General features: G+C 46.1%; 3 protein-coding genes across 7 annotated transcripts in view; 1 reads left to right on the top strand and 2 right to left on the bottom strand.

Moving 5' to 3' along the window:
• vps52 (VPS52 subunit of GARP complex) overlaps window positions 1-6,041 on the bottom strand; it is a 12,992-nt gene extending 6,951 nt beyond the window's left edge. The window contains exons 1-11 of one of the 2 annotated variants that reach the window (XM_026157272.1): window positions 5,741-6,041; window positions 3,646-3,727; window positions 3,473-3,525; window positions 3,030-3,105; window positions 2,860-2,927; window positions 2,163-2,338; window positions 1,842-1,992; window positions 1,493-1,593; window positions 773-905; window positions 628-685; window positions 383-516 (exon numbers count right to left, since the gene is read on the bottom strand). In XM_026157272.1, the coding sequence (XP_026013057.1) occupies window positions 383-516; window positions 628-685; window positions 773-905; window positions 1,493-1,593; window positions 1,842-1,992; window positions 2,163-2,338; window positions 2,860-2,927; window positions 3,030-3,105; window positions 3,473-3,525; window positions 3,646-3,727; window positions 5,741-5,836 (1,128 nt within the window). In that variant the 5' untranslated portion in view covers window positions 5,837-6,041. The remainder of the gene's footprint in view (window positions 1-382; window positions 517-627; window positions 686-772; window positions 906-1,492; window positions 1,594-1,841; window positions 1,993-2,162; window positions 2,339-2,859; window positions 2,928-3,029; window positions 3,106-3,472; window positions 3,526-3,645; window positions 3,728-5,740) is intronic. The other variant, XM_026157273.1, reaches the window with a different exon arrangement.
• Window positions 6,042-6,087: 46 nt separating this feature from the next.
• Window positions 6,088-10,025, top strand: rps18 (ribosomal protein S18). Its single transcript, XM_026157286.1, has 6 exons — window positions 6,088-6,169; window positions 6,865-6,963; window positions 7,078-7,164; window positions 8,801-8,902; window positions 9,052-9,143; window positions 9,903-10,025. Exons 1-6 carry the CDS (start codon window positions 6,167-6,169, stop codon window positions 9,976-9,978), a joined length of 459 nt encoding a protein of 152 aa, XP_026013071.1. The 5' UTR covers window positions 6,088-6,166; the 3' UTR covers window positions 9,979-10,025.
• Window positions 10,026-10,546: 521 nt separating this feature from the next.
• LOC113015306 (E3 ubiquitin-protein ligase RING2-A-like) lies at window positions 10,547-16,415 on the bottom strand. Of its 4 annotated transcripts, none has more exons than XM_026157274.1 (7): window positions 16,079-16,415; window positions 14,878-14,983; window positions 14,490-14,650; window positions 13,988-14,212; window positions 13,373-13,693; window positions 12,882-13,140; window positions 10,547-12,303 (listed from the first exon to the last, which is right to left on the bottom strand). In XM_026157274.1, the coding sequence occupies exons 2-7, from the start codon at window positions 14,953-14,955 to the stop codon at window positions 12,160-12,162; spliced, it is 1,188 nt and encodes a 395-aa protein (XP_026013059.1). In that variant the 5' UTR covers window positions 14,956-14,983; window positions 16,079-16,415; the 3' UTR covers window positions 10,547-12,159. The 4 variants fall into 4 exon arrangements, with proteins under 4 accessions (XP_026013059.1, XP_026013062.1, XP_026013060.1 ...); XM_026157277.1 differs by having other exon boundaries at window positions 13,997-14,212; XM_026157275.1 differs by lacking the exon at window positions 16,079-16,415 and adding an exon at window positions 15,930-16,056.
• Window positions 16,416-18,572: the final 2,157 nt, after the last annotated feature.

The raw sequence follows: 18,572 nt of genomic DNA, 5'->3' as shown, positions 1-18,572 counted from the left end.
CAACCTGTCAATCACAGAGTGGACACGCCCTTAAAGGACGCCCCCTTCAGCTGACTACAAAGACTGCAGACCTCTGCAGCTGTTTCCGTCTGTGTCTATGACGAGGTCACTGCTCCCAAACTGCAGTGAAAATTAAAAATCTCATAATCTGCCACAAGATGTCAGCGCTGAGCAACGGAGCTCAGCTGGAATTTAAACTGGATCCTAAAATCATTCCCGTCTCATTAAAAGCGAGGACGTGCATCCTGTTTGTCCTGAAGGGGGCGTGTCTCGTGCTACAGACGCTGGTTTGTTCACAGGGAATTTTATTTTCTTGTAAATGGCAGATCTGCAGGATGCGTTTGGGTTGAGCAGCTCGATCTGCGGCAGCGCCGTCTCTCACCCTGCTGTCTCCTCTCTGAGCCGTGTGCGGGACCAGGATGGGCCCCTCCAGCTCGGCCGGGCTCAGGATGGCCCCCCTCTGGCCCAGAGTGAAGATGGTGTTCCTGCTCTTCAGAGACGGTTTGGAGAAGAAACCTGCAGCGGCGAGTCAAGGAGCCTCAAACAGTCTGAAAATGTGAAGCAGGCGTCAGAGCGCCGCGCACACGGTGAGCAGGCGTGACACAAACAACAGACCGTGAAGGATATCTTTCTTGGCTGTGTCCTCGACTCCCATCAGGTCGTCTTTGTCTGCCACCTCCTCGTACTGCGGGACACGCAAACATCAGCTGTTATCCACACGAAGACGGCGTGCAGCCACGTCGACACAAACACAGCGAGGGCGCTCACCCACCTGCACTTTGAGCAGCCTGCCGCTGTACGACTTGAAGTAACTGTAGTAAATCTTGCTCATGGTGTCCACGTACTCGTCTCGGATCTCCTTGGCGACCGTTCTCTCATTGGCCAGAAGGAACTGGTAGAAGAACCTGCAGTGAAAACAACAACAGCATCGATCAGCTTCTTCACTTTGTGTCCAGTTATTTCTAACGCACAATTAAAAACAAGTTCAACACAACAAAAAAATAACAAACAGACGGTAAAAAGATGGGTGGAGCTTCCAGGTCAGGAAACAGAAGGTGGAAACGTGATGTCAGCGAGTGACGTCGCCGTGACTACGTCCACCTTTAAGTTTAAAAACTCACCTCAAATAAAACTAACGCAGACGTGTGCACAGACTTATCAACAGTCCAACATATCGAATAACTCAAATCAATAAAAACAAAACTAAGTGTAGTGTTGGTAAAGCAGCAGGTAAATACACCTGAGGATACAGAGGAGTCTCTGCACAGACTTCACCTGGATCCGCCCCGTGAACCATGCGGCGCTCAGGATTCTGCGTCACGTGACAAACGAGGAGCGGAACAGAAACCAGTGTTTTTAAAGACGTTTCAGTTCCTCGGGTGTAAAAATGGACTTCTTGCTCTTTAAATGGACAGAAGCGACAAAGAAAAGACGTCTGTAGGTTCAGCGTAATGCAGACTGTGAGTGGACCCGAACGCTCAGCTGTGCTCACCGGTACTTCAGCAGAGTGTTCTGTGGGATCTGGTAGTTGGTCATCGGTTTCCTGAAGGAGTAAATCTTCTGAAGAATGAACTCTCTGATCTTTGACACGGCCTGAGGAGAACAAAGAGTGTGGATATAAGCACAAAGATATAAAACCTGATAAGTAGGCAGAGGAATGAGTTAAACGCCTTCGTGTGGCACGGGTACATTAAGCGCTCTGCCTGAAAGACCTCAGGAGAGCAGCTCAGCAGGTTTCTGACTTATTAATGAGGACTTCCTCTCATTTCCTGTTTGTTATGGACTTTAACTGTAAACGTGATTCCAAAGAGTCGGGAACTTTCCTCCTGCCCGTCTCTCACCTTGAGTTTGAGGCGGTCCACGATGTCCTGGATGTCGGAGCAAGCCAGCGTCTCTCTGAAGCTCAGCTCTTTGGCAAAGTTGATCTTAGTGTTGAGCTCGTGGAGCTGCTCCAGAAACTCCTGCTCCGTCACAGGACTGTCCAGGATGGTGCTGCCAACACACACGACCAGCAGATTAAGTCATGCAATCACCACAAACCACTGATGGCTGGTTAATCCATCAGGAACAACTCTGAGGTCTCTGCAAACTGAGCGCCATCCAACAAATCACTCATTACAATACAGACACTTTTTCTTTGCGGCGACAGCCGTCAAACCTACGAGATCATGGCCCCGGGCACCACCAGCTCATCCACCAGCTGGCTGAGGTGGCTGCGCACGGCCTGCCGGTTCTTCAGCCGCACGTTCATGCTGACCGACTGCTGCTGCAGGGTCTGGATCTCACTGCTGATGGAGGACAGGTCGCTCTGGAAGCCGCTCAGCATGCCCTCCATACGCTGAGAGACACACAGCCGTGAGGTTAGACTGAATCTGCTTTAACAAGACGACAGCGCTCCCATGACAGTTTGAAAAAGTGCCCGCCTCTCACTTTCCCACTTGAACTGGACCCACCTAAAAACTTAACTGAGCACCGAGGACGGAAAAGAATCCGCTCTGATGCAGAGCGACGAGTAACCACAGCAGCCGTGCTGCTTTTAGTGAGCACACTGTGACGTAAAGCGCCTTTATTACTTTAAGCTTGTGTGCAGAAAACTGAAGTAAGGGTGCAGAATGACAGGAAGGTGTCTCTCAGGTACATCTGTCCCGCCTCTGCACAGCTGCACAGTGAAGACGTGTTCTTCTGCTGACGCTTCTGTGAGAACTCAGCTCAGAAGATGTGACAGGGAAACAAAACGCGTCTCGACTCCTTCACAGAAAACTCGAATCACTCTCAAATATCCACAAGACTCCATCCCAGCAAGAGTTTTCTGTATAAATGTCACACATGATTATTTTCTGTCTGTCTCAGTCGTCTCACCTCCAGGATGGAGTCACAGGCAGTGATCTGGTTGTGCAGCAGGGCGATGTTCTGACTCTCTTTGATGTCTGCACGATGAGCGCTCAGGAAAACATCATCAGTGACGGGTGTTAGTGTGTGGTTATACATTATTAGGTGAAGGTATTCAAACTGGGAGCTGTGAAGGATACAGTCTTTGATGGAGGCTTGTTCAATCCTCTGCAGCTCTGCCTCCACCTGTTTGGAGTACTGACGGAGGTCGACACCCTGAAAACCGACGGGAGGAAACTGAAATGTATTATCTGTGCTTTGAAAGAGGAAGTGTAGAGTAATAATTATTTTATAGCACCTTTCAAAACAAAAATAACAAATCCCTTCACATTAAAAGCGTCAGCTTAACTCTTAGGTTAGATTTTCTACCTTTGCTGCTTTCTACAGACAAAGTGTTCGTAGAAAGCAGCACACACACACACACACACACACACACACACACACACACAGCAGCAGCAAACCAAAACATCACTGCTGCAAAGAAACCACAACTGAGGGAGACCGGGAGGAGGGACACAACCAGGCCCGGACGTCAGAGCAGAGGACGTGTTATATATTAGACTTCTGTTCTTTCAGTTCTCACTGTTTTGAGCGCTTCCTTCACCAGGTCGTCTTCCAGGTTGGCCTGAATGTGAACTGCAGCAGACAAAAGGGAACAACAGTTAGTGACAAGCGAAACCTTCAAGCAAGGCAGCACCGAGGAAGCTGTAACAAGTGCCACCTCAGCCGAGCTTTAATATGAAGTCTTTTCCTTACTGTCCACTTCATCCAGGATAAACTCGTCCGTAGTGATGTCCAGCTCTCCCAGGTTCAGGTTAGCGATGTCTGCTTCAGTCTTCTGGGTGAAACACAACCAGTGTGTCTTCAGTGGTGATAATTAACAGGATGAAACTGTCAAAACTTACTGACATTAAAGCTTTCTTTGGTTTTCATTCACTCACTTGTTTATTCCAGCCAATGAGAAAACATACACTTACTGGCCACTTTGTTAGGTACACCTGTTTGTCTGTCCTTTAACTCAAATATCTAGACCTGTGGACATGTACAGATGACCTGCTGTAGTTCAAACTAAGCATCAGAATGTGGTAAAAGGTGATCTAAGTGACTGCGAGGGTGGTATGTTGGTCTGAGTGTTTCCGAATCTGCTGATCTGCCGGGATTGTCCCACAACTGCAGAGTTTACACAGAAGTAGGGCTGTGCGATATGACCAAAATCTCATATCCCGATATAAGACATCTATCGTCCGATAACGATATAAATCACAAACGTGTAACATTTTCTGTAAATTCTGTGAATCTCGGGCAGCTCGACTTGCGTGAAGTGTTTCCAGCTGCGTGTCGTGTAGCTGGAGTCGAGTGATGAAACGAGTCTAAGGTTTATTTTTTAGCACCTGGCGGCTCTTTTTTACTTCTCATCCGTAAATAATCTGCATCTTTCACGTGATTCGGTTTATTTTGAAAAGTCTCAACAGGATCTTGAGCTTTATTGTGAAAGGTTTATGTGGAAAATAAACAAGCGGACATGCAATGCTGTTACCGTCGCTGTTGCTAACGACAACGCATAAAAACAGGCGCTTGTCCGTCTGTAGTGTGGTTATATTAAACATAAGAGAAAGAGAACTTTAATAAATGAATATAGCCACTACAGTCACCATCAGAACGGTGAGAAAATATTGCCGTAAACAGTTTATTTTGCGACACCACGAAACAATCGACAGCGTAAAATGAAACGATAGACGTTTTTATATCGTCATCCCATACATATCGTTACATCGAACAGCCCTACACAAAAGGTCGGAAAAAGACCTTCTGCGCACAGCAGCTCACTGGAGGAGAACGGCCAGACTGCTTTGAGCCCGACTTACAACCAAGGAACAGCATAAGCAAATGGACTACGGGAGCAGAAGACCACAGCTGGTGTCACTCATGTCAGCTAAGAAGAGGAAACTGAGGCTACAGTTCGCACAGACTCACCAAAACTGGACACAGAAGATGAAAAAAACATTTCCATTCCCATCCCTGCATAACCTCAGTGTCCACCAGGATAACACACCCTGTCTCAAAGCTCAGACCATCTTAAACTGGTTTCCTGAATGTGACGATGGGTTCACTGTACTCAGTTGGCCTCAACAGTCAGCAGAGTTGGATTAGTGGCCATGTATTAATTAATTTTTATTGTGTTCTGTGCTGCTGCTTACAATGACAATAAAACTCTTCTCTTATGTGATCTCACTCCAAAAGAGCATCTTTGGGATGTGGTGGAATGGGAGATTCTCATCATGGATGCAGCTGACAAGTCTGCAGCAACTGTGTGCTGATGTCATAATGATGTCATGTCAACATGGACCAAAATCTCTGAGGAATGTTATCAACAGCTGAATCTGAAGACTTAAACCGACTGAAGGAAAAATGAGCTCCATCCCGGTTACATCAAGGTGTACCTAATAAAGTGTCCGATGTGCGTATTTACACAGAGAGAAGATGACTGAATAAACATCTGTTTTCTAGCCGTTGCACACACCACCTCCGCTGTGTTTGTATGACAGACTTAAACCAATAACAAACTGACTGATGCAGCAAAACAGTCCAAATCTGATAATAGTCAATAATCAGCCATAATCAGGATTATTAATGCGGGACCAGAACGACAACTGATAAACATAAATCGCCTTTTCCTCCTCAGAAAAAGGAAGTCAATGCTTCCCATTAGCATCCAGCAGCAGCAGCGCTCCGTAGAATGAGTCCACCTGCTAACAGCTTCTTTGAGCTTCACGCAGCTAAAGCTTGCGCTCACCTGCGATTACCTCCGTGAAACTGAACGCAGGCGTCACGCAGAAAAAGAACATCTTACCTCGTCCTGTAAATACGCCATGGCGACTTCTGTCGGGTTCCCAGCTGTGTTTACATCGGGCCCAGCTCCAGCAGCGGTCGCGGTTCCCTCCGCCATTGCGGTCAACTTACGCTAACGTCAAAAAAAAAAAATACAAATCTAAAGTTCCACCTCGTAGTTAGCAAAAATATCGTATTATTAACCGAGCGCGGTATTATCACGATCGCGTGCCGTGGGTGATAAATCAGTGGGACTTAATAAACATTTATTTCGCGTGAGTTAACGAAACTAACCGCGTTAAGCCACGTATTTGCTTGTTTCTTTTGAACACAGTTTTTTTTTCCAGTCGGACGACTCGATAGTGACGGACCAACTTCCGTTCCCCGAAGGGGTCAAACTCTCGCGAGAGGCTTGCGGCTTCCTCTTCGCACGGAACCTGCTTCCAAGATGGTGAGTGTCTTTTCTGTCGGACTGAAATGTCTCAGAAATCCGCGATCATCCAACTTTAGTCGCGCTTGTTTGTCACATTTATACATCCGATAAATCCTCCACAGCCTACTTGAGTGGGCTGGTGCGGAATTTTCAGTTTATGGCTGGTAATTTGACGTTTTAGCGCAGTTTGCTGTGGGATGTGAGTGGAGCTGTGTCGACGAGCGCCAACAGTTAACTTCGTTTTTCCCTCCCGGTTATAAAGCGTCCACATGCCCGGCGTCTGCTGCTGGCACTCGTAGCTGTGGATGGAGACTCTGTGCTGCTTCAAACTTTAAGAAGCAGTCATAGTTCGAGGCGGTTGCCCCTCAGAGCTAACAGGCTTTAGCCTCGCCAAGCATGTTGGTGGACCCTGGCCGGGAGCTGGAAGTACTCTGATGTAAATACACAGTATTTAAAATAGTCGAAGTACTGCTGGGATGTTTTTGAACAAAGCTGAAGCTGTTCAGAGCCGCAGCAGTCGATCTGTTTGGGCTAACGGGGCTGAACTAAGAGAAATCCTCATGAACCTCTAGCACACTGTGCAAATATATAGGTTAACATATAAAGATACATACAGCGTGAAGCTTGTAAACATGTATGTGTATTACTGCATGATCTTTGCAGAAACTACATGTTGCTGTGTGTGACTCACTTTGTTTCCCTCTGCGTCTCAGTCTCTGGTCATCCCTGAGAAGTTCCAGCACATTCTTCGTGTCCTGAACACGAACATTGATGGCAGGAGGAAGATCGCCTTCGCCATCACTGCCATCAAGGTGAGCTCCTCCCTGAGACTGTGCCGCTTGTTGCAACTGTTTTTCATCATCACATCAGTTGCGCTGTGTTTTTTGTGATTGTCGGCGTGTTGTTAACACTTTGTCTCTTCTCAGGGTGTTGGCAGACGTTACGCTCATGTTGTCCTGAGGAAAGCCGACATCGACCTGAACAAGAGGGCCGGAGAGCTGACTGAGGAGGAGGTGAGGATTGTTCAGAGCTTTGAATGAAAACGGCGACTTGTGATGCTTTTGTGTTGTCAGGAGATTTTGTCACTGGAGCTTTAGTGGTGGTTCTGAATCTGTGCAACAAGTATCACGAGTATTGATTTGTGAAGCGTTTGGAGGGTCGGCCCTCTGCAGGCCGGTCTCTGAGGCTATAGAAATATTTCAATCGTCCTCAGAGCAGCGTCTTGTTTTATTGCATGAAGGCAAAGAGACGGCACTTTGTTCTGTGACGAACGGTACTCACAAGTCGGAGGAGTAAGTGTGGCTACCAGCAGCAGGTTAACGTTGGCACTAGAGCAGGGCGATATGACCAAAAATATTTATCACCATATACATTTGAAAATTCGGGGTAACGATATAACTGACGATATAATTGACACTAGACAAAATACTTTACAACTGCACAACTTTATTAGTGCAAAAAAAAAAAAAAAAAACATCAATGTATTTTCACTTAAACAAGCAGCTGTTTTTATATGCATTAAAGTTATATAAACATTTAACAGTGCAAATGCAAATTCCTCGCTGACAGTTTAACCAAAAGGCATTTCCAGTGGAAATTGGCCGACACATCCTCAGCATAACCATGTATAACATCCACACAACTTAAAAAGAGGTTATACACACACAATACGGTAACATTATGTTGAAGCACAGTGCGTATCACTCCACGAGGCTCCGCCTACGATAGCCGTAATGCTCCGACAATCCATCGAGTGGTGCGGCTTCGTAGCAAAGTCGTACTGAAACATTTGACAGATTTTCGAGCGCCGTGCACATAAAATCGTTTCGAGGTCAGTAAACACGACCAGAGTTCATACATAAGGCACACGGGGTTATAAGGGGCTCTGTCGACTTTCAGAAAAATCAAAGGATTGATTTTAAGTGCGCCGTATTTTCCAAACAACACGGTAATAACGACGGCCCGCTAGCATGCGCTACCAGAAATAGTGCTTTGTTGTGCTGAACCAGTTCCACACCAGTGAAGCTGCAGCATTTTTACAAACCAGTCCAGGTTCATCTGTTTCAGTCAACGATCCACTTTTGCTCTTCTCGTTCTGCGTCGCCGCCATGTGCGTATGTAAACAAAGGCACTGCGCATGCGCGTTTCACCCATATTCTATCGTGATATTTCATTTTCTTATCGTTGCCCAGCATTACACCGGTGTTACCGTGAACGGTATGATATAGCCCCGCCCTAGTTGGCACACCTGTGCAGAAGGTGGTGACACCGTGCCGTGTGAGTGTGTATCTGCCACTGCAGTGCTCCAGTTTTTACACATTTAGACAAACTAGGGGGTAAAGAAGCACCTCCCGTCTCAAAGGGGTGCAGAGTGACGTAATCATCAAAGACATCATTGGTTTAGCTGAGGCTGCTCGGTGGACTTTTCTGTCTGCAGAGCATTTTGCTTCACATCAGGATCAAAATATTTTATTGATTCCTAGATGAAGTTTGTCCTGACTTTGACGTAAGGCAGCAGATGTTTCCTCGGGCGTCACATTGTAGGCAGACGGCGTCAGTCTCCCAGACATAAACGCTTCATTAGATCCTTTCCTGTCGATCACCATATTCAGTTTCCTTGCGTAGTAACCGGAGCTGCTTGGTTGTCAGGTCGAGCGTGTGGTGACCATCATGCAGAATCCTCGCCAGTACAAAATCCCAGACTGGTTCCTCAACAGGCAGAAGGACGTGAAGGACGGCAAATACAGCCAGGTGGGTGATCGCAGCTGCTGCTTTGTCTTCCAAGAATCTAAATGATAAAGTCAATTTTTGGCTCAAACCTGAACGAGGTTCACACCAAGGTATTTGATTGGACGAGCTAGTTCGAGGCACCCCGTGACCATCTCTGTGTCTGATTTCAGGTCCTCGCCAACAGCCTGGATAACAAGTTGAGAGAAGATCTGGAGAGGCTGAAGAAGATCAGGGCTCACCGTGGTCTCAGGCACTTCTGGGGGTAAGAGCTCGGTCCTTGTATTCATTCACACTGCTGTGAGAAGGCTCTGCATCGACGCGTCCTCCGTTTACCCGAGTCTGCACACATCTGTGAGCGGGACACGTCCTGCAGAGTTCAGAGACTTCATGAACGTTTGTGTCACACTTGAGTAAACGAGGCGTCTGCAGAGTGAGCCTGTCCTGAAAAACTTGAACTGTGAGCTCAGAAACGCTGGTGCCGCCTCTGCGTGCGTCCACACTAACAGGCTAAAGTCGTGTGACTGTAGAGCACAGATGCAGCGACTTCTGCACCAACGGTCTAAAAAAAAAAAAGCTTTTTTTACCCAATTTTTGTTTCTAAAAACAACGAGAGCCACATATAAAGACATTCGTTTTTAATTTTGATAAAACGGAGGCAGTTTAATGTCCTCCTAGGTGGCCCTTGTGGAGCAAAATTTAGTATTTTGGTCTAGACAACCCAAAACGTGACGTCCGGATATGTGGATGCCGGGTCCTAGGAGGTTAATAATGGGCTCAAACATTGTGATGCATGTTGTCCTGCTGATTTACAGACCAGTTAAACATCCTGTTTATGTTCCTGAAGCAGATGTTTGAGTTTCCTGATGGTGGAGAGGTTATAAGTTTGTCTTTAAGCTGAAGCACGTTTCCAACGTGGAGCAGTCGGTCTGATAAAAGCCTTTAAAAACAAATGAAATCCTCAACTATGTTGTTCAGTCCTTTGTTACAGACGTCCTAACCTGGTTTGTCTCTCTCCCTGCAGTCTGCGTGTGCGCGGTCAGCACACCAAGACCACCGGCCGTCGTGGTCGCACCGTCGGCGTGTCCAAGAAGAAGTAAACTGCCCCGCTTCCCTTTGTTTCAATAAAGCACCACAGTTCACAAAATGTTCTCGTCCCCTGTGCTGCTTTACTTCTCTCACCAACACACCGCTGGGAGCTCCTTGGTGATTTATTTTGAAGGGACGTGGCGTCTCGGTGGACCTCGGTGAAGCAGTTTTAATGTTGTATTTAAATGTTGCAGTGCACAGCTGAACATGTTCTGCAGGATTTCAAACAGAAATCTGATATTTGAGGCTGTTAGTACAGATGGAGCTGCTCAGCAGGGGAAATGGATCAGGAGTAAAAGGCCCAGTGACACGGACACGAGTGCTCGGAGTACACTGAATACATCTGCACTTCAGACAAAACTTATTTCCCTGCTTTGCCTCAGAGGCAGGTTCAGAGCAGCAGCCTTCATTGTACAGAATGAAACCAGGATAGAGAAGCCCGTTAGAACAGCTGAGCTTTAGTCGATACCCTGTAGTGATGCACAGGTGGATGCGCCGCTGTGCAAACCTTTGTTTTGTCTAATATTTCTGAGCCCAGGCGGGTTGGTTACAATTGGACACAAAAACAGAAGCTGGAGATCGAGTCCAACAGTTTATTGTGCTGCATTGATGACAGGAGGAAAGACAGTATCACACATCAGAAATGAAATATTGCTTCATTCTAATATAGACACATCCCACAGAAACTGAGATGTGGGGAAATGATATGGCTGCAGGAGGTTTAAAGTGCGTAGGAAGTGGAGCAAAGGCTTGAAGCAGCAGGACCCGAGCGGGCTCGTGAAAAACGCTTTTTCATGCCAGTGTTTGAAACGTGTTGCTGCACAGCTGCATCTGTAGACGACGTAAACATTCAAGACTAGCAAAATATGGGCTTTTAAACATCTGTGTACAACTTTTTATTAAGGAAATGTTTCAGAAAACTGCTGCCTCATCTCTGCATTCAGAAGCGCCGCTGCTGTAACAGCAGGGAGAATAAAGTCCATCCTGACCGCTACGATAACCTCGAGCAACAGGTTCCACTGAGTGTGCACGCTAAATGAGGAGCTGCTTGTTTTTAGTGCAGAGCTGTCCCACAGCGCTAAAGCCGGAAGACGCTATGAAGATTTCAGAGATGAAACCGGCCGACGAGTCGCTGCGACTGTTTTTAATTCACCAGTTTGTAGAAAAGAAGATGAACTAAAAGCCTTTTCGAAGCCTCGGAGCTCTTCTAGAGAAAGTGGCAAATGTTTAATTATCATTTGTCTGATTTCATTTGGTAAATCCACCATCACGGAGGACCATCGAGCAGCAGTCCACTGTGACGTCTCGAGGGTCAGTGCCGCGAAACGACCTCGTGAAAATAAAGCTACCAGCCCAGCGACCTTTTTCTGACACGACTACACAGCTCGACACGACTGGCTTCCACCGACAAATCTAAAAAACAGAATAAATTAAAAAACAGCCGGAGGTGCATGAGAAGATGAGCTTTATACTTTCACCTGGTTTTAAAAGCGGAGTGGGAGTGGGGTGGAGGCGACACTGAGAAAAACACAAGTTTGATCCCAAAGTTGGTCTTCTATTTAAAAAAAGAAGCTTCTGACAGATAAACCCTGAACATTTCCATCTGGAAACACTTTCACAAAATTGACTCCAAAAATATTTAAGACTTATTTTTCCCACTGAAAATGGGCGTCCATAAAGACGGCTCTCTTTTAAACTAGTTTATCAGATTTTGTAGTTTCCAAAGTTCTGTTTTGGTCATTTCTGCAAAAAGAAAATAAAATGCATCTTTTTTTAATAGCCACATTTTGAATTGGTGCTTTTATTTTGGCACCGCAGACATGTAGCTATGAGGAAGCTGCTGCAGCTGCTCACTGACACGTCGCGTCTGCATGTTAGAGAAGCATGGAGAACATCTGGCTTTGTCCAGCACACACGGCTGACTTGAAAGCATCAAAAACAGCTGGACTCCAGCAGCTGCTGCTTTAGTTTCACTCTGTAGACTCTCAGATCAGTTTGTCTGCTGCAGAATCAGCTCACATGTTACAGCCAGTTCAGTGAGGAGATGAAGAGATCCCCATTAATAACAGTAAACTAAGAAAAACATGACGCAGGTTTTCTGTGAAACTGTGGCAGCTGAACTAACTTATCATAAAAAACAGAAGAGAAATCGAAGAGCCACGTTGGAGAGGAAAGCAGTCCACCGCTCCCCCTCAGGCCTCCCTCTGTGGGGTAGGAGGCTGCTGCTGCTGGGGCTGCTGCTGCTCTTTGGTGGGGGCGTAGTACAGCTCCAGAGGCTTCCTGACCTTCCAGTACTTCTCGTTCACCAACTCCAGAGTCAGCGAGCCGTTTAGGGTCTGAGAGGAAGGATGAGCATAAAGGTCAGATCACAAAAAAGCTTCTAATGGAATCGATCAGTCCAGATTTCCTCCATCGTACAACAAAATCACACCAGGAACCAGCCTGACTGCACTACGCAAAGACTTGCCCACTTTCTGTCCTGGGTTTTCACAATAAAAGCCCTAGACACACTCACTGTAATACAGTCCCAAACAAAAAAGCTGTAAAATAAAAGTTTTCCAATAAAAACTGTTTCGTCTCACTCCCATTTGTTGTTGTTGCACTTTGAAGCTCTACTTGGAACCTCGTTAAGATCCAAACATGCAAAATTGGATTTGTTGCCATTTTTGAAGTGGTCTTAAACTTTTGCTTACCAGAGGTGAACACTGAATGAACGAGCCGCAGTTTCTGGGACGCAAATTTAAAATGAGAAGACTTCAAACTTCCACTGATTTATATGTATTTTTTTTAATCTAAGGCATCTTTTCAAGGAGCGAACGTGCACATCAGTCTGTAAAGATAACAAACTCATCCATGAACACAGAAGGTTAATGCAGCTTGAATAAAACGGGACTCGTGTTCAGCCGTCACTCACAGAGAACTGGCCTCCCCTCGTCAGGATGTAGATGGTGTACTGCTTCTCGCTGACGTTGCTCAGACTCGTCCCCTCGCCGCTTCCTGCCATCCCTCCGTTTTCACCTCCCACCCCCTCGGCTCGCGCCTCTTCTCGTCCTGCCTCCTCTCGCCCTCGGTCCTCGGGTTCATTCTCGGGCCGTCGGTCCTCCAGAGCGATGCGCAGTGCGAGGTACTTGGACAGATGGTCCACCGTAGCATTAGCTGTTGTCTTCACATATCTGACAAGGGAAAGGCAGATGATGGCGATGTGCTCTACCTCTGACAAATTAAACGTTTTCTGAATTGTCTGGCCACTCGGGGACAGGCTCACCACTTCACACATGTTCGTTCTTATTCACACATTTTTACTGATTTCTAGTCATTTCCCAGGTTTTAGCTGTTTTTGGTCTCTGCCATGATTCACATTTTCAGTATAAAATGTTTGTTCAGCTACTTCAGAAAAGGTCTAACCTCGTCTGGTTGTAGTCCTGGGCGTGGACCAGCTGTGGGTGTGGTCTGAACACCAGCTCGATCTCGGAGGACAGCCCCTCTTTGTGGCGTCTCAGCGGGGGAGTCGGGCTCCCGCTGTCCACCTCGGGTCCCGAGCCATCATCGGATGGACGTGGCCGCTTGCGGCTCGGCCCGGCCTCCGGAGGGGTATGACCACAGGGGTGTGGCGTGTGTGAGGGGGCGGAGTCGTGGGAGAGGTGTGAACGGGAGTCCCCATTGTCCTCCCCACCACTGTAGGTGGTGTTATCACTCTCCTGAGTGGGCTTCTTCACTCGGTGATTCCTGCAGCCCCAAGGTAAACACATACAACAGTAATTATCATTCAGAGGGGAGGGGCTTAAACTTACAGGGTGTGGTCAGTTGTCATAACAGCAGCGGTGTTATTAAGTCAGGAACAGCAAGAAAAGGAGGAGCTGGGGAGAGGGTGGGTTGCAAAGCGGCATGCAGGCTAAAGAAGCGCAGCATCTGTCGGGAGTGTGGCTCTGTATCCCGCCTGAATGCTACGCCGTATTCAGGAGGATCCGCGGCGCTCTCTCGAGCGCAGAAGCGTGAAATCATAGAACTGATCCGTGTCACCTCTCGGACCTGTAGCGGGCCTGCTGCCGGAGCCCCTCCTCGATGCTGGAGCTCAGCGCCTCCTTGTTGTGCAGCCGGTTGAGTCGCTCGAGGACGCGGCGTTGGTGGGCTTCATACTCATCGCGACTCGGGTAGATCTTCGAGATCAGCGCGTCGAAGTTTGAGTCTCTGCGCAGCGAACGTCTAGAAACCAGCTTCTTCCTGCAGGTCGGACACTCCTTGTTCCTGCACAGGGAAAAACGGCCTGAAGCTTCGTAATCACTGAATAATCGGCTTTTGCAGAAATGTGCCACATTTAAAATCAGTCAGTGAACACATTCAGCTACACAAACGTTACCGCGACGCATTTGTTCTCGTTAGGGACAGCGGCAGCATTTCCACCGCAGAAAACAACTCATCCAAAGTCCCTTAAAAATTTATCTCCGAATTATTTATAATTGGCCAAAACAAGCTGTGTGAACACGGCGATCGTGAATCAGGTACACTGGCAGCTCGCGCTCACCCAGATCGCAGCGCGGTGACGATGCAGTCTGAGCAGAAGCGGTGCAGACACTCTTTGGTGGTCATGGTGTTCTTCAGCATGTCCAGACAGATGGGACACATGAGCTCGCTGTGCAGAGAGCGAGGAGACACGGCTACCTCCGTCCCGTCCACGATGGCCTCCTGAACATACCAAACGTGTGAGAACATTTGCGGTTCTTCATTTCTGCTACATCACAGTTGGTCCTTTTAGCCGAGCTGTTTATTTTCTATTCCCTCTGCTCTGGCAATGGGAACAAAGCTTACAAACTCATTTACCCTTCAGCAAACATCACAAATAATTTCCTCACAGTTTCCTAAGACACTGCCTCTATTTTGCAGCGAGCTGCTGGGCACACAGACAGCTTTACCTGAGGGCTCCTGTGCAGCTCGTACAGACTCAGCTCCCAGGTCTTACTGGGAGCCTGGATGTTTACCGGAGCTGCCATGGCTGCGCTCCCCCCCAATCAATCCTCACTGAGAGACAGGAGAGAAAACACAATCAGATGTTCTCGTCATGTGTCAAAATAATTAACTTTTTTACAGACTCAAAATAAAAACACAAAGAAATCCACATGAAGACATGCATATATAATTATTTTAAGAGCAATACCTCCACATGCTGGGCTGGCAGAATAACTCAACCTGTTTTAAATGTATGAACTCGTACAGCAACAAACATTTGAATTCAGTCTCATCAGTCATCAGGAGCATATCCACCTCACATGTGCTGTACAGGCTGAGTGGCTGCAGTTGCAGCTGAAGCATTCAAATCTACCCACAAACATGTTGAAAGATGCAATGCCAGCAATGTGGACTGTCAAGACTAAAACCAGTCACTGAGCGAAGACAACTGTAATATACGTGTTAAATATCTGCTCGCTGTGAAATAACATAAAAGGAGTGGTGGTTTCTAAAACCTCGAGTGTATGATGCGCTGAAAATAAACACGGTTTCATGTAGTTGAATGGTTTATTGGAAAGAAGGAAAAACACTGAAAGTTACAAGTGTATTGTGCACGAAACCAATTCAAACGTGGCGACAGAGCCGTGCAGATGTGTGTCACGAGTTAATCTCGCTGTATAATAAACAAAAAGGATCCCTGCTAAATCCGGATCCGTTTCCGGTGCAGTCTGCCGGGTCTCTTCACTACACAGCTTTTTTCTGCAGGATGATGTGCAACATTTGATGTGTGAGAAGAATAACGGCTTTGATTCGGTGTGGCCGTGATCTTATTCACGCTTGCATGTGTAAGCATCTCGGCTTTCTTCGCATGTTCTCAGCTTTTTGGATTTTTTCAGTTTTTAAATGATTACAAAGGCACCGGATTTATTCTGAAAACAAAACCATGTAACTTCACAGCAGCCCCGCGGTCTCTGCTGAGAACCACAGCTTATTTTTAGTTCCCACAAGAGGAACTCACCAACAGCTGCCAGCCTTCAAACTTCCTGCAGGGACCGAACACTCCAAAGTTTGCGAACTTTGACTCAGTTTTGCGGATTTAACAGCCAAACGCTTTACATCCGTCGACGCGCACTGAAAAGGACGAAAAAGAGGGAAGAAGAAACTCACCTGACGTTTAAGTGACGGCAGCTGACACCGCTGCACAGACACGGAGCCACTAGACCGCTACGAACAGCGCGCAGCGGGGCTCGGCTTCCCGCCACAGTCTTTACGATGTCGGCGGAGGGGTCTTACGTTGTCACGGAGCCTCGGTACAAAACTACAGCGGCCAAAAATATCAGGAACGAAACATTTTTCGACAGTCATAAGCTACCTAACATTAGCCGCGGCCATTTTTTCCCTTCTTCTTCTGCGGCTCCCGGTAAAGCTGCACACCGCTTTGCGGCGGTAGTGCCCCAAACGGCAGGTTTGCGTATTGCAGCGCAGCCCCAATCCCAGACTCGGCAACCACACACGTTTTATGTGTTTTAAAACACAAACAACTTAAACTAAAAATAATAACAAATCAAACATACCATACTCGTGGGATTTTAAGAGAACTTTATTTTAAAGATGCAGCAATAACTGAAACTGAATCACAAAAGAAGAACACGGGAAAATGACCACCAAAGTGCTAAAAGCGACTTCTTCCACCTTTTACACCTTCAGTGGTGTAAAAGGTGACAAGTGACAGGCCTGCAGTGAAATTCAGAATTCATTTAAACTGATGAATTTTGAATTAATAAATTAAATTAAGCCCAGCATGGCCCAGCTTCAATCTCTTGTCCAAACTCGTACTTGTCCCGAACTCGAAAATATTGAGGAGGAAAACAAAATAACACTGGTCCCGAAGAGTCTGGTCAAACAATTTTATTGAACACACGCGCGGGGAGATGGATACTGCACACAATCAGCATAGATCTCCACCCAAAAAGCAATTGCTTTTATAATGTCAGGGTTTGACAAGGTTTCCAAGAACATTATTTGCATCTTAAGAACATTTTTTGCATTTTTTACAGACAATGGTCAATTTTAAGAGATAAATGCAGACACCGAAGTTCCCCTCCCTAGCATCTTCGTCCATATATGGCGATGAATCCAGGCCCTGAAGATCCCCAGGGTCTTCTTTTTGACACATCTTCTGTCACCTGTTACTAAGCAAACTCAAACGCCACAGGTTGCTGAATAGTTTCAGGCCTGTTTCTAGATTATATGGACTATATGTGTTTTGTAAGCGTGTATGCAGTTTTAACCTTCTATAGCTCCAAGTCACTTACACAATAGATCGTCCAGACATCGCGCCGAACGAGGCTTATGACCTTTCCTTAATTGACTGAGCTTTAACTCTTTAATAAGCACAAAATGCAATGTGTGTATACAATTATTATGGCTGCACCTGTAATAAAAGGTTAATGTAAAGCCAGCAGGTTTAATAACCATCTTAATGCAATGTTAATGCTTCAGGATATATTGTAGCTGTAAAATAATTTCTTTAATTCCACACACTGTAAAGCCAGAGGCGACCAAACATTGGAAGTCTGTCTGTTAAAAGTAACAGACCCAAGGATCTGTTACGTTTAAAGGACTAACCTGTAAGAGCCATTTAATGTACTTTAATACTCAGATTTTGACCTTTACTGTTTCACAGAGTTAAACAGGAGACACCCACAATTTCGACTTTAACTGCAGTTTAGCAGGAGCAAAGCAAAAGCAGAATCAAATAATAATGAAAACAGAATCAAATGACCTGAATTATACTCATCTAATTAACCTACTCAGAGCTAATGCTGGCCCTGTTATTCTTAACACAGGAAATCCCATCACATATGAACATTCAGTCCCATATCAGTATACTTGACTTCATGTTCAACCACACATTTAAAAAGTCAGACATTATTTCAGATGAGTGACTTCTCTTTCAAACACACACACATTATTCAGCCTGAGTGATTATTATAGATTATATGTTCTTCACCGCTCTCAGACACTACTGTGCTAAGTTCAAAGATTAATGAGGTCCAGGCACACAAAATTCACACATCAGGACAGACTTTTCCAACACTCTAACTCATTTCTCACATTCATTTCTTCTTCATATACTTATACTTTGATTTAGCTGTGATTAAAAATAAAGATGCTGTGCACACTCCAAACTCTGCTTCGGCCCTCTTCTACATATAAAGCTGGCTGGACCGTTTAGCCGCTCTCAGATGTGCTGACAGGCAGGCTGAGGGGACTTCAACCTCCCTCGTTCCACTTTCTTTGACTCAAAACGAGCTTTTGCATTGACATTGTAATTTAGTTTGTTAGTTTGGTTTCCCTGCCCTGCAGAAACCCTGCTGCGGTTCTCACAACTGGGTTCATGAAAATTATTATTATTATTATTGTCGTTGTTGTTATTATTATTAATTATTAATATTATTGTTGTGTTTTTCAGCACTTCATTACTTTGATGTTGTTTAAAAAATATGTGAACAAACATGTGATGAGAAAATGAAATAATGATATACCTCATAAAAATCTACCGTATTTCACTGGGCTCCACAGATCAGGCCAGACTGATGAATCTCTTTATACAAGTGCAGCAGCTATGACTGTCACTATGACAGAAGTCAGGCTGATT

Source organism: Astatotilapia calliptera, chromosome 22 (assembly GCF_900246225.1).
Source record: "Astatotilapia calliptera chromosome 22, fAstCal1.2, whole genome shotgun sequence".
NCBI lineage: Eukaryota > Metazoa > Chordata > Actinopteri > Cichliformes > Cichlidae > Astatotilapia > Astatotilapia calliptera.
This window is presented reverse-complemented; position numbering and strand designations above follow the sequence as displayed.

What these genes read in the sequence shown, in the direction of transcription:
- rps18 (XM_026157286.1), top strand. An exon ending in AGGACGGCAAATACAGCCAG is followed by an intron (nt 8,903 to 9,051) that starts GTGGGTGATCGC and finishes GTCTGATTTCAG; the next exon opens with GTCCTCGCCAACAGCCTGGA. An exon ending in GGTCTCAGGCACTTCTGGGG is followed by an intron (nt 9,144 to 9,902) that starts GTAAGAGCTCGG and finishes CTCTCCCTGCAG; the next exon opens with TCTGCGTGTGCGCGGTCAGC.
- LOC113015306 (XM_026157274.1), bottom strand. Translation starts at nt 14,955, where the DNA reads ATGGCAGCTCCGGTAAACATCCAGGCTCCCAGTAAGACCTGGGAGCTG. An exon ending in GCCCGCTACAGGTCCGAGAG is followed by an intron (nt 13,694 to 13,987) that starts GTGACACGGATC and finishes TTGGGGCTGCAG; the next exon opens with GAATCACCGAGTGAAGAAGC. An exon ending in CAGGACTACAACCAGACGAG is followed by an intron (nt 13,141 to 13,372) that starts GTTAGACCTTTT and finishes TTCCCTTGTCAG; the next exon opens with ATATGTGAAGACAACAGCTA.